The sequence below is a fragment of the Podarcis liolepis genome (assembly GCF_965112155.1).
Source record: "Podarcis liolepis genome assembly, chromosome: 5".
Taxonomy (NCBI): Eukaryota; Metazoa; Chordata; class Lepidosauria; order Squamata; family Lacertidae; genus Podarcis; species Podarcis liolepis.
Genome location: NC_139556.1, coordinates 3574775 through 3587308, shown reverse-complemented (window position 1 = coordinate 3587308; position 12534 = coordinate 3574775). Strand labels below are relative to the sequence as shown.

Sequence of the window (12534 nt, the reverse complement as noted above, 5' to 3'; positions counted from 1 at the left end):
AAAGACTGCTTATTTTGTTCTGTCCCTTATGATTATAATTAGATCATCTATATGAGGATTGCACTTCATTCAAGCCTACTCAGCAAAGAATGTTAATAAACCCACGTAAATAAGGCATGTGCACATATGATCTCTCTTTCTGTCTGTCTGTGTGTAAGTGCATGTGTGGTTTGTGCATGAATATGAGTTATGGATGTTTGGCAGGTGGCAGAGTAATAGAAACATTAGAGGTTCAATGCTTTTTAAAATAATAAAAAAAAGAGAAATACATCTCTGCAGTCACCTATCTCCTACTTATTCTTCTACTTTAGATTTTTCCCAATACCTTACTTTTATACACTGTGCCCATACCTTTTCAAAATATATATCTTAGCTACAGTAAACGAACACCATGGATAAGTTTGGCAACAGCATCAATGTTCTGTGCTAGAGTTCATGCCAAAGACTGTATTATATTGCATTCAGTGGCTCCCAATTAGCTAAATACTGCAAACACACCCACCCCGTTTTTCAAAGCATGAACCCCTACTTTTGAATTTTTTTGATATCTCTATGGGTAGGCTACGTGGCACCTCTGGGGTCCACGGACTACCAACTGGGAACCACTGAGTCATAAACAATAACATGAAGGTCAAGATTATTTATACTTTTTCTTAACAGATTCTCCCCTCCCCTCTTGCACCCTTTAAACTGAGTTCTGCATACTTATCACCAACCCACAAAATGTCCTAGATGTTTAAGCATTAATGCTATAGGCCATTTGAACCAAAGTTTTGTTGTCAAAGAGGCTCTGAGTTTATCCACACAGTCTTAGGTCTGTTGATTTCTGTGGGTCTACTCTGCATATGACTTTCACTGGAAATCACCCAAGACCCTTAGAGGTTTGATTTGAGGGAGAGGATAGGGAGAGGAATGAAACATCATTCCCAGAGGGATTTACATTTTTTAAAAAATACATTTTTCAATTTAATTGCTATGTTTTCTTTTAGGGGTCTTCAATCTATATGAAATTATAAACAAAATTATATGTGTGATTCTGCTCAAAGAGAGAAAAGGCACCGAGTGTGGTACAGGTACAGAATCCAGCTTCCTGAAAGCTTCATTTTTTTTAAAAAAAAAATAAGGTTTCTAGTCCTTAAGTCTGTGAAAAAATAACAAAGTAAGAGAAATAATACAAATGGGCTATTTTGCATAATGTATACAGGCCACAGAATGAAACATTCATTGGAGAGGAATTTGTACAAAACTGTCATTTTCCCTTGAAGAGGTATCTATAATCACCTGCCATGTTAAAAACAGTTTCTCTTGTATTTCAGTTACTAGTAAATATTATATATATATTAATTATACCTTTCAAACTCACTTATGTGAGCATATTACCTTTCTGCCTGAATGAGATCAGGAGAATTATACACAAGGAGGGAGTCCTGACTTGCATTTCTAAATCAGTCATCCCTTCTCATCTTTTTTATAGAGAAAATCTTCAACTCACCAATAAATCTTTAAGCAATCTCTATTCGTTCAAAGAGCTCCAGAAAGTGGAAATTACAGAAAATACACTTTAAGCTGCACTGCATGTGAAAGGTATCAATGTTCTCATTTGACTTCTGTGACTCAATATGCAATGCACCTCCCTTTAAAAAGGAAAACTTTTGGTAACCCATTTTTATGGTCCACTATTGAATGGAAAAGCAAATCCTTTCCAGATTACAAATAAAAATATTGCATCTCTCATGGAGGGAATAAGTCACTGTTAATGTAAGGAGCTCTGGGAAGAAAATCCTTGAGCAGGGATTCAAAGTTTCTCTTTCAAGCCCAATTACATACTCCTGTTGATTAGATGTAAGCAATCAGCCAAATTTTACATCAAACATTCTGTAGCCACAACTGCTATATTTAAAATCCCTGGAGCCAATTTCAGCTGAGGTGGGGGGTGGGGGAGAGCAATTTCTCAAACACTCAAATCAACACAGCAGATGATTCCTGCAGAGGCACAAAGCTTCCACTAGAGAGTTTCATATCCTTAGAGCAATCTCAGTCAGATCTTCTTCTGTTTTACTTTCTGTCAAGGAAAGCCCTTTTCTTCTTCCATCCTAACCTTGAGTTTCAGGTTTAGCTCTTCCAGGGTTAAAATGTATTATTTCATACAGGGTTTCCTTTGTTATATTAACCATAAGGGGTTGTGTGTGCTGTGTTGAAAGCACAGCATATATTAGATTTCAATAGGTGCTTACTATTGGCAGGCGGAGGCTGTAGCTAGAACTAAGCCCCATCAGCAATTTCATATGACACTCTAAAAATTGCTACTACATGACAATAAGTAGCTGATTCAAAAGGAAAGAAAGAAAGAAAGAAAGAAAGAGGAAGGAAGGAAGGAAGCTTAAGGAAGAATATTTTATACAGAAGTAATTTCTAATCATGGTGCTACTTTTAGCAAAAAAGACTTTTTAAAGTGTTAATTTTTTACTGAAGTTAATATAACTACCTAGTGTATATATATATATTTAAAATATACACCCCAATTTGCATTTCTACTGGATTCCTTTCGTATACATATCTTAAGTTGCAGTATGGGCTGCATAATTTCTTGAAGGTAAATTCTTGGAACTTCCTCCAAAGTACAGGGCTACGGCATCAGTTTATTATCTACAGACAAAATATCCTTATTTGACACCATGGAGCCATACAACTTGCTACTCTTTTTCTCAGTTAAACATTGTGTATGCAATCCAGCCAAGATAAAGGAATTTAAATCTCACTGGGAAATTGTTTAAACAATTGCTTAAGTCTCACACAGAAATCAATGGGACTAAGATTTCTGAACTGAGGGATAGCTCTGACCAAAAGGCGTTTGCAATGAGATGGTGCCACATCATTTATTAGATATAACAAAATCAGTCAATACCCACCTGCTACTAGTGCAATCATAAAGGAGCTGCCAGCACAGATCGACAATAGCATTGATACCATTTCCCAAACTCTAGAGACTGAGTATCATAGAAGATGGAACACAACTGAGGGCAACCATTCAACAAAGCAGCAGTGATACTGGACTTGGGTTAAGAAAAAAGATGCTGGAGTTGGTCACAATGGTCTCAGCTGAGGCTTTGGCTACGTCACTATGTTTCAGCTTAATTGAGCTTTTTGAGCAGAGGTTAGCTGACCATCTGTCACGGATGCTTTGGCTGTGGGGGTTGGACTAGATGACTCTTGGGGTCCCTTCCAAGTCTACAATTCTATTATTCTATGAAGTAAGAGGGGCTTATCTCATAGGGCGGATACAGCAATAATTGAGCCAATGAAACATTCTTGCCTGCTCCAAAGCTTATCTAAATGAAGCTTTAAATCTTCGTGACTTCAGTGGGAAACATTTTACCACATGCTCAACTCTTTTTAGACAAGTCAAAACTCTTGGGTCCATGAGCTCTTTGGATCCCAGTTGTACTGCTGCAAAGAAATAAATGCCCAGGCACCTTTTGCTACTTCATACATGGATATAATTTTCTTTTACAAACCTACATCATCAAATACAACTTCTTGGAACTTCCTGTTCCTCCATTTCTTCTTTGCCCACACTACCAATATGACCTTCCCTTTTCTTTCTTGGATTAAGCTCTATGTGAATCAAATTATTAAACCAATGGAAGATCCATTGAAACAGGACTATTCTTCACCTAGAGTTGCAAGGTCACCTATTCTGGGTTTCTATAGCCTCCTGAAACAAAGGACTGTCCCTTAAACACAGCCTTATTGATCACCATACTGGACCTAATGTTTGGTGGGGCTGTATTCAAAAGAAAATTGTTCAAAATAAAGCAACATGTAGAAACACTAAAACTGCTCATGAATGCCACATTAACTGACTGATTTAGCCAGAGTCCTATGCAAAAAAATTAAGCTGGAAATTAAGGTTTGCTACCTGTAGGCCTGAAAATATACTGAAATAATAATTGCTAAATGGTGCATGATCTAAGATTAGGTCCCTACAAAACGCAGCACACACAACAAGTTTTTTCAGTGCTCATGCTACCCTACCATCAGCTGTTCAATAATCAATTTTGACTCACTGCAGATTAGCTGTCCTCAACATGTAACAGGTAGCAAATATCTGTAAGCATTAAACAAGAACAAATTCTAAACAGCATTGTTGCTAGAATTCCTTTTTCTGAACAGACAAAGACATTGCAAGGAAAACATTACTAAATCACAGAGATAATCATCATAGTCAGTTCCTCTAATGAGGCATCATGGGATTACTGGAGTTATTATAAGAGTCATCTTATTGAAGAAATTCAAAGTTAATTGAAATCAATTGTACTGTTCTGACAGCAGGTGTTTTAAGTGGCTAAGATATCAAAGCGAACTCTTTAAAGCAGTTACAACAAATGTTACATTCACTTTTCTCAACCTCTAGCACTTCCAAGTGAAGAGCTACAATTCCAGTTTGCTGTGTGGTGTTTTTTAAAGCAATCTTTCTTCTGCCATCAAGGTTTCTATGGAACAAAAACTGGTCAAAATATCTTTCACTGCAGTGGATGGCCTGAAGTTCATCTGCTTCAGGGGTTTGTAGAAGGGGAAATTGTTATCCTTAGCGGAATTTCAAAAGTTTAATGATTTGATTTCCATTTTGGCAACTATTTTCCCCAATGAGGTGCCAAATCTTGTCACAACTATATAAAACAAAGAAAATGTTTAGCTGCAAATGTATAAAATGCATTCTCTCGGTCATCCTCTATTTGCAAGTAAGGTATTGGTCACGATCTGAGTGGTTCCACTCTATACATCGAAGACTTTCCTCCTTATAGAAGAGCACAGGAAGTCTCTGCACACACACAGAGCCCTGGATCATGGCTCCATCTTCTATTTTCATTGATACTTATATTATCTACTTGCCTAACCAAAGGAATCACTGAGCTCTAGCAAAAGTCATTACTTTCTGCTGAAACATGTGTAAACTGTGCTGCCATTCCAAGACACCACCTAGCTACCTTTGATTTGAAAAGCCCAGCAAAAACAACCCCTTGGAACAGATAATATAATACGCTCCATCAAAGATATAATTTGCCTACACATTCCCAGTGCTTAAGAAGAGCACCTTAATTCCGAGAAGTCCAATGCATCCCAAGAACCTACTTCCAGTCAGATCATAAACACCAAATGGCAGTCAACAATTTGATTCCAGATATGCTACCCTCAAAAGGCAAAACCAGCAATAACACTATCTTGGAAGAGTCTGTCAGAGACTAATGTTGATTTCTATGTAGGTAGTAAATTACAGCAAAGAAATGAAGCAGCGCCCAAGTGAATGGCATATACATAATGCCTCTCAGGAAGACATATTTTTATTGCTGTGCTTCAGGACAGGCTTCTCTGAATCGAGGGTTCATCAGCAATGAAAACACAGCAAGTCTTCCACATGCTCACTGCTGATTTCCAAGATCTGCTTTACGAGTCAATACTAATGTCAGGTTAGAGTTTAACTGTGCAATTATTAAGTAGGCAGTTCAAAAAAAAAAGCAGCAAGAGGAGTTAAGGGATGCCTAGTAAGCCCAGGCAAACATGCAGCGGAGTGCTTCAGATGTGCATTTAAAAGGACAATACTGCTTTTCAGTGAAGGCCTTTTATTTACATATACATGCTTGTTCCTTGACAGTATAGATAAAAATGTTACAGCTGTTCTGTAGGTGATGGGGATTCAAGGTGTAAAAGCATTGGACCAACTAATGGAGTCTTCACACATCATATCTTGTTAAAGAAGACGTAAACCCATTCTCAAATAGTATTACAATTCATCAACATTCTGGAGGGAGGGGTAGAATGTGCAGGTATACTAATGTTTGCAGTGAACAGAACCCACACTCTGGCTTTGACTTTGGGGACAAAACGCAAAATGAAGTATTGATTCAAGATGCATTGGGGGGGATTGCAATCCATCCTTGAAAATATTGCAGAAAGTATTTAAGTCTATAGGAGAAGTTAAATTAAATTACTCCAGCTAAGTTGCATCCTATATAAATCCATTTTTAAAATTGGTAATATCCTCAAAACACTTCGCATTTGTTTTTGGAAACCTTGATTTAAAAAAAATAAATGGATGAAGCCTATTAAATTAATCAGGTAGTCACAATAAGAATCTGATGCATGGAACAAAGAACAGAGAAGGATTTCTCCTATCTTCACTATACACCCAGGGGCAACAATCCAGCATGGCACAGCAAATAAATAGGATTTTTCTGTTCTCTACTTTCTACCCTGACTAGTGGGAGTGGTGGGACTCCGAATGTGGAGGCCACACTGTTAAGCCCCATTGCTGCCCACCAAGAGTTTGAGTTGGTCTCTAACACAGCAATGCCAAATGGGTCTGCCCACAGGGAAGTCAAATTGAGTTCAGTGTAACACTATGTCCAACTAGGCATAGAGGAGTCTATCAGCAGTGGTGGTGCATGACAACAGCAATGACATCTAGTTGTACACTATGGAAGAGTTGCAATGGTGTATGTTCCTTCTACATGGGAAGTTTATGGAGTGTTTTTGTGATGGTGTCCTGCTTCTCAAAAGATTCTGGTTGGCCACTGTAATAACAGGATGCTAGAATAGATGAGCCTTTGGTCTGATCCATCACAGCTCTTCTTATGTTCTTATCTAAGTGCAACTAAGGTAGCCTGAATCCAACCCTATGGCCATGGCCAATATATGTGGCTGGTATGGTTACACATATTCTATTTTCTCTTTCAATTAAAAATGAACACAAAATATGTATAAACATAGGGCCTCTGGGTTGGGCAGTCTTCATTCCCATTGATCCCAGATTAGCCCTGTTAAAGCCACTGGAGTTATGGACTGCAGCCAGAATTTCCATAGCATTTTCGCCCAGTCACATTCATGAGTTCCACATTAGCAGAATGTAAAAACAAAAATGGTACCTGAAAGATATGGACGGAAATATGAATAACTTGTACCAGTTAAAACCACCATTCCTAATTCTACTTCCCAGAGGTCTGTTTAAATGTTTCACAGTGAACTCTGTGTCTTTTGGAATGGGGAGTCTGATTTAAAACATGAAATCCATGCTCCCATGCAGCAGTCCTCTTCCATGCGAGGCAAAAACGGGGGGGGGGGAGCTTTGGACCTTTTCCTTGAAGAAATAACATTAATTGTATCAAAATCTGACTCCAGCAACTTTGTGATCTGTATTTAGGCTGAGGTTTTAAAACTCCTATCACTCTTCTCTCTGTGCAAAGGGAGATTTCCTATCTGCCTCCAGAGGTGACAGTGTGCAGCACAAGAAGACACTGCATCAGCATCTGGTCTTATACCATTGTATAAGTTCTTGTTGCATAAAGCAGGCAGAGGAAGCCTGTCGATGGCATCTGCACTTTTCAATGTAAGTAGCAGTTGAATCCAAGGACTAGTTAGCTCATTGCATAATTTGGAGGGGGGCAGGGTTCTTTTAGTGTATCACACAGGCATTGTTGACGATTTAGTTCACAAAGTGTTGCATGAGATTGGAAATGTCATCCTGCACCCAACAGCTGCATCGAACTCTAATTTTCCAAGTATGTCTCTTTGCCTTATCTAAATTCCAGCATGGTACATAATAAACAGCTCACCAATTACTCCATAAAAATCACCAATCATCATAAAAATTTCAATAGCCTTGAAATAGTTGTTATAATGCAGAGAGGAACAATCACTTTAATGCAGTAAAATCATCCATTAGCGACTATTTCCCTTTCAAAGACAGGAAAACATAAACAAATGTATTCTCGGCAGTGTGAGGCTGTTACCTTGCTTTAATAAATTCTCTACTCGGTGTAGTAGCAGAATCAATATAGCACAGTGTTTTACCCAACAAGAAAAAAGGACTAACCGCTCTAAGCTTCTGCTTCTGTGCTGCTTCCTTCCCCCACCCCCAAAGAAAAGAAACTATCTGATTTGATTCCATACAGTGATTAAACATCTTTGTGCTCTGCTGAGTAGGGCATTCTGTCCCCTCCCCCACTGAAAAAAATGGCATCAAAGCAATCAAAATGGTAATGTTAAGCATGAATGGGGGCCCATCCCCCCGCCTTCAAACTCTGCAGACTTTTCTCCATGTCATGAAGAAACCAACACCCCTTCCTCACAAAATGGAAGCTTCCACTACCAAACTGAGCGAGCTGACAAATTCTGGGCTGCGATCAATCGGGACGGGGGGGGGGGGAGTGGCGGCGCTGGAAATGCTCGCGCCCATCCAGGCACAGGCAGATAAGATATGCAGCCAACGTCGCCTGGGGCGCGCATTCAGCGGGCGAGGATGAAAAATAGGCACGGCTTACTTTTTAACTTCCACCACAACTATATATATGGAGCGGGAGGGGGGGGAGGAATATTCCTTTCCGCTCTCCGTCCACCACCACCGGCTTCCTCCCTCCTCTCTCCCCGCCCCCCGGGTACGTATGGCGAAGAGGCTGGAAAGACTGTTTTTAGGCGGGGGGGGGGGGGCGGAATATGATCCAGGCGCTATTCCAAGTTTTGGTGCTGAAAGAACTGCTGCATTCCGAAGGAATCGCGATCGATTCAGCCGAAGGAAAAGGGAAAGGAGGTTGCGCGCTCTCGCTCTCTCCGCCAAAGGGGCTTTTGCAAAGCTGCAGGAGCAGGCGAGGAAGGGGGAGGGGAGGGGAGCCTGGCGAAAGTTGGCTTTTATGGGGGGCGGGGGGAGGGGAAAGGGCAGCTCAGCGACGAGATTTCTAAGCCGCTGCGCGATTCGTGCATTGGAAGTACCGAAAGTCGAGCGGGGCGGGGGGGGGCAGGGAAGGGGGCTCCTTGTATTGTGTGTGTGGTTGGGGTGTGTATGTGTCGTTTTAAAGCTCCAGAGATGCGCGGGGAGCTGCTGAGCGCGCCGTGGCATCTGTTCGTGGTGCTGAAAGGCAGCAAATCCCCAGCCCCGCGCCATCAGCTGATCTGAACACCAACTCACAATGCGAGACAACTTTCTTTCAGCTTGGAAAAGGGGCGAGGGGAGGTGGGGGGGAATGGAGGGGAGGACGGGGGGGATCCGTCATTGCCCCCACGCACACCAGGGTCGCCCGCTGCAAAATGAGAGACACCTTCACAGAGAAAGGCACAAAAAAGAAAGTTTGTTGGAAGGGAGGTGGGCGAAGGCATCTCTTTCTATAGTGTCTCGCTTCTCTCTCCCTCCCCCCACTTTACCCCCCTCAGATTTGCCTAAGTAGACAAAGCTATGCAGGAGGGGTGCAGGGCTGTGTGTGTGTGTCTGTGTAAATGTATATACATGAACTCAATTCCGAAGCCAGCAGGTCAGATCAAGCCAAAGAAAGAAGACGCCAAGTGTGTGGAGTGGGGGGGGGGGAGGGGAGAATATATATACACACACACACATATATATACACACATATCTGTATCTACGGAAGCAAAAGCAGCTTTTCAGTCAAATCCAGCACTCAAGGCTTTCGAAGTGGGATCAGTCCCCTTATTCTCAACTCTCTGCTTTTGCACGTTGCAAGGAAGTGAAAACAAACTAAGCAGAAGACCAAATAATTTCCCATATTCCTAAAACATGTCGACCAACTCAAAATGGACGCCTCGGTGTGTGTGTGTTTTTAAAACGTCTAACTACAGCATATCTCTTTTTGTGTATTATGGTTATTAATATAAACACAGTGCCTGGCAAGGCAACAGAAAACTGGATCCCTCATCTTTAAAACCTTTTCTCACTTTAGGCTCATAAACATGAGTGTTTTATTCACTGGTGCGGGTATTTTTTTTTCTTCCGGCCAACGCGGATTCTTTGAGAATGTTTAGAAAGTGCTTTGTAAAAGAGAGAGAGAGAGAGAGAGAAAGGAAAGGAAAGGCGAGACCCCATCCACAGACACATAACTGAATCGATTCATTCTTACTTGTTTTTCATTAAGAGCAGCTATTCTCGATTGCCTCTCATGGATTTGTTTCTTAAGATCACCGTTCTGTAAAAATGGCAATAAAATGCAGATTAGAGACCAAGTGTAAACTAAAGCCAATTCAGAGGAAACTTGCGCTTAGGAATTGTTCGGGGGCAAAAGCCCAACCGAAAGCATGCACAATAAGGAAAGGGGGTGGAAACAGAATAACCCCCCTAAGTAACAAAGCTCAGCCTGGTCTTCAAAATGAGATCTCTTACTGATAAACTTTCTCATCCTGCTGTCCCAGCAGAACTGCACTTAACACAAGAAAGCTAAAATACTGAAGAGGATGGGTTTTAAAAACACACACACACTCAACACACACACACAACAGATCTGCATTTACCTGTGGATCTTGCTTCATCTGTGCAACTAGTTTCTTTTTAAAAATGCCCCTTAAAAGAAGAAACTAGAAAGAGTTTCACGTGTAATGGATTTTTTAAAATGTGTGTGTGTGTGTGTGTAAGGGGGAGGGTGGGGGTCTGGAACAAAGAGGCAAGTAAACACAGCGAGTCAGTTTCAAGCAAAGCTCATAAATATTCAAGTCTCGTCCTAATCTCTCCAACACACATACACACACACACACAAGTGCCAACCGCAATGTTAACTCCGGATCGCGACAACAGACACACACACACATGCCAAAACTCAGCCGAACAAGCTGGGAAACTACTTTTGTGAAGTGGTCCCCCCCGGTGAAGGGCAGCGGAGGGAGGCTCCCGGAGACTCTCCCCTCTCCCCCCTCCCGCCACTCTCCTGCCCCCGAGGACCCCCCCCCCGGTCGAGAGACCCTGCGACAAGGAGAGCCCACCGCCACTCGGGAAGCACTGCTTTCGGAGCCCCTTTCTGGCGGCCAGGCCAGCCCGGGCGGCAGCCTCCGTCTCTCTCATTACCTGGTGACACTGGATTTCCACTTTTAACGCCTCGGGCAAGCGGCGCAGCTCCATCCTTCCAACTTGCGAGGCACTTTTCGCCCACTTTCCAATCCCCGCGAAGTTTGGTGGCTTCTCCTCTCCCCTCACCCGCCCCGCTTGGCAAGGAGAAGCCACGGCAGGCGAGCCGCGCCAGGCGAAGCGGCGACCAGCGAGGGGCTTCCACGCGCCCCCCCGTCAAAAAGCGATAACAACAATCGAAAGAAACAACTAGTCAGGCTGCGAAGCAAGTTCTTTGCCTCTTTGCTGAGGGACACGGACAAATCACTCACTTTCCGCCAACCTGGGGGGGAGGCTACCCCCCGGCCGCCCCCCCGGCCCGCTATCCCCATGGGCCCCTCGGCCGCCCCTGCTCCGCCCAGGACCCGGTTAATCGCCTCGCGCAGCGCCGCCGCCCCGCCAATGGGGGCCGAGGAGACTTCCGAACGGGAGGGACTATATTTCCTCCGAGTGCGCGCCTTGATTTCACTTTGCCTCGGGAAAAGTTGTGCCACGGCTGCCAATGCTAATGCGGAGTTGCCCGGATGGAGCGAGGCAGGGCGGGGGGAGGAGGAGGCGAGAGGGAAGCAGCCCCCGCTCGGAGCATGCGCGGGAGCAGTAGTGGTCCCAGCGAGAACAACGGAGGGATGGAGAGAAGCGCCGAGTCGCGAAGAGCCTGTGGCCCCGGGAGGCGCCGAGGAGAGATGCTCAGCCCAAAGAGAGCTGTGAAGGGGGTGCCCGGGAAGCAGCTTGGCTGGCCTGCCTCTCTTGCCCAGCCCGGGGCTCCTGGCTGCCTCTGAAGCCCCTTCCCTCTCGCCCAGCCTCCAGTAGAAGACTTTGCATGGGACCAGGGCAGTGGATCAGAAGAAAAAAGGGCTCACACCACACCAATTATTTAATTGCTAATTGGAAAGCAAAAAGAAACAACTCATGGCAGTGCTTGATTTGAAACATAGACCACAACTACTTTATAACATGATCCTGGGACATCCTGGAAGTATAAAACGATGCAGCTACGTGAGAACACGAATCATTCCCAAAATGTAATATTGACTGTCCTTGAATCTTCCCACACTTGCCACCCTCTCCTGCCACACCCTTTGAGAAGCACTGGACGAGGAGTTCCCATCGCCAGCTGCCAATCAGCAAATGTGGGATATAGCCCTGTGCCAGCCAACCCTTTTGTCCCCTCCCCACCCAGCCCATCTCTTGATCCTGCCCCTTCCATGTATCTATGTTTCCCCTTCATTCTTTACATGGCCATTCTGTGGGAGGCCAAGCACCTGCCGTCCTTGACCATGTGGCTGAGGCAGGGCCGGCCAGGGACCCTGCTTCAAGTGGGGCCTTCAAGAAAGGCAGGCAGTTATCCAAATAGTGCAGCAAGACTATCAGTGTTGGCACTCAGAGCTGGAGCGTGTTGACATTTGCAGCAAAACGTCAGCTCAGAGCTAAGGGGGGGGGGGGGTCATCAGAGCACTTTCAACAGATGATTTTCTCTCCCTCCCTCTCATTCCACAAGTTTTACTCTCTGGATGTTATGGAGCACTCATGTGCAGCCTCTTTAAGTGATAAATAGAAAAAAGTAACATCCAAAGCAACCCAGAATTGTTCACCTCGCCTATGCAAGTATCCCACTTTTTATAGTGGTTTGTGGAGCTTTACCAGTTTAATAATATTTATTT

The 12534-nt window shown here is 43.5% G+C and overlaps 1 protein-coding gene across 5 annotated transcripts in view; it reads right to left on the bottom strand.

The window, feature by feature from the left end:
- Window positions 1–11218, bottom strand: part of PHF21B (PHD finger protein 21B) — a 199141-nt gene extending 187923 nt beyond the window's left edge. The window contains exons 1-3 of one of the 5 annotated variants that reach the window (XM_083503386.1): window positions 10835–11216; window positions 10288–10320; window positions 9900–9965 (exon numbers count right to left, since the gene is read on the bottom strand). In XM_083503386.1, coding sequence (XP_083359512.1) covers window positions 9900–9965; window positions 10288–10320; window positions 10835–10888 — 153 coding nt within the window. In that variant the 5' untranslated portion in view covers window positions 10889–11216. Of the gene's footprint in view, window positions 1–9899; window positions 9966–10287; window positions 10460–10834 lie in introns of those variants that run through there. The other 4 variants (XM_083503382.1, XM_083503384.1, XM_083503383.1 and 1 more) reach the window with 4 other exon arrangements.
- Window positions 11219–12534: the final 1316 nt, after the last annotated feature.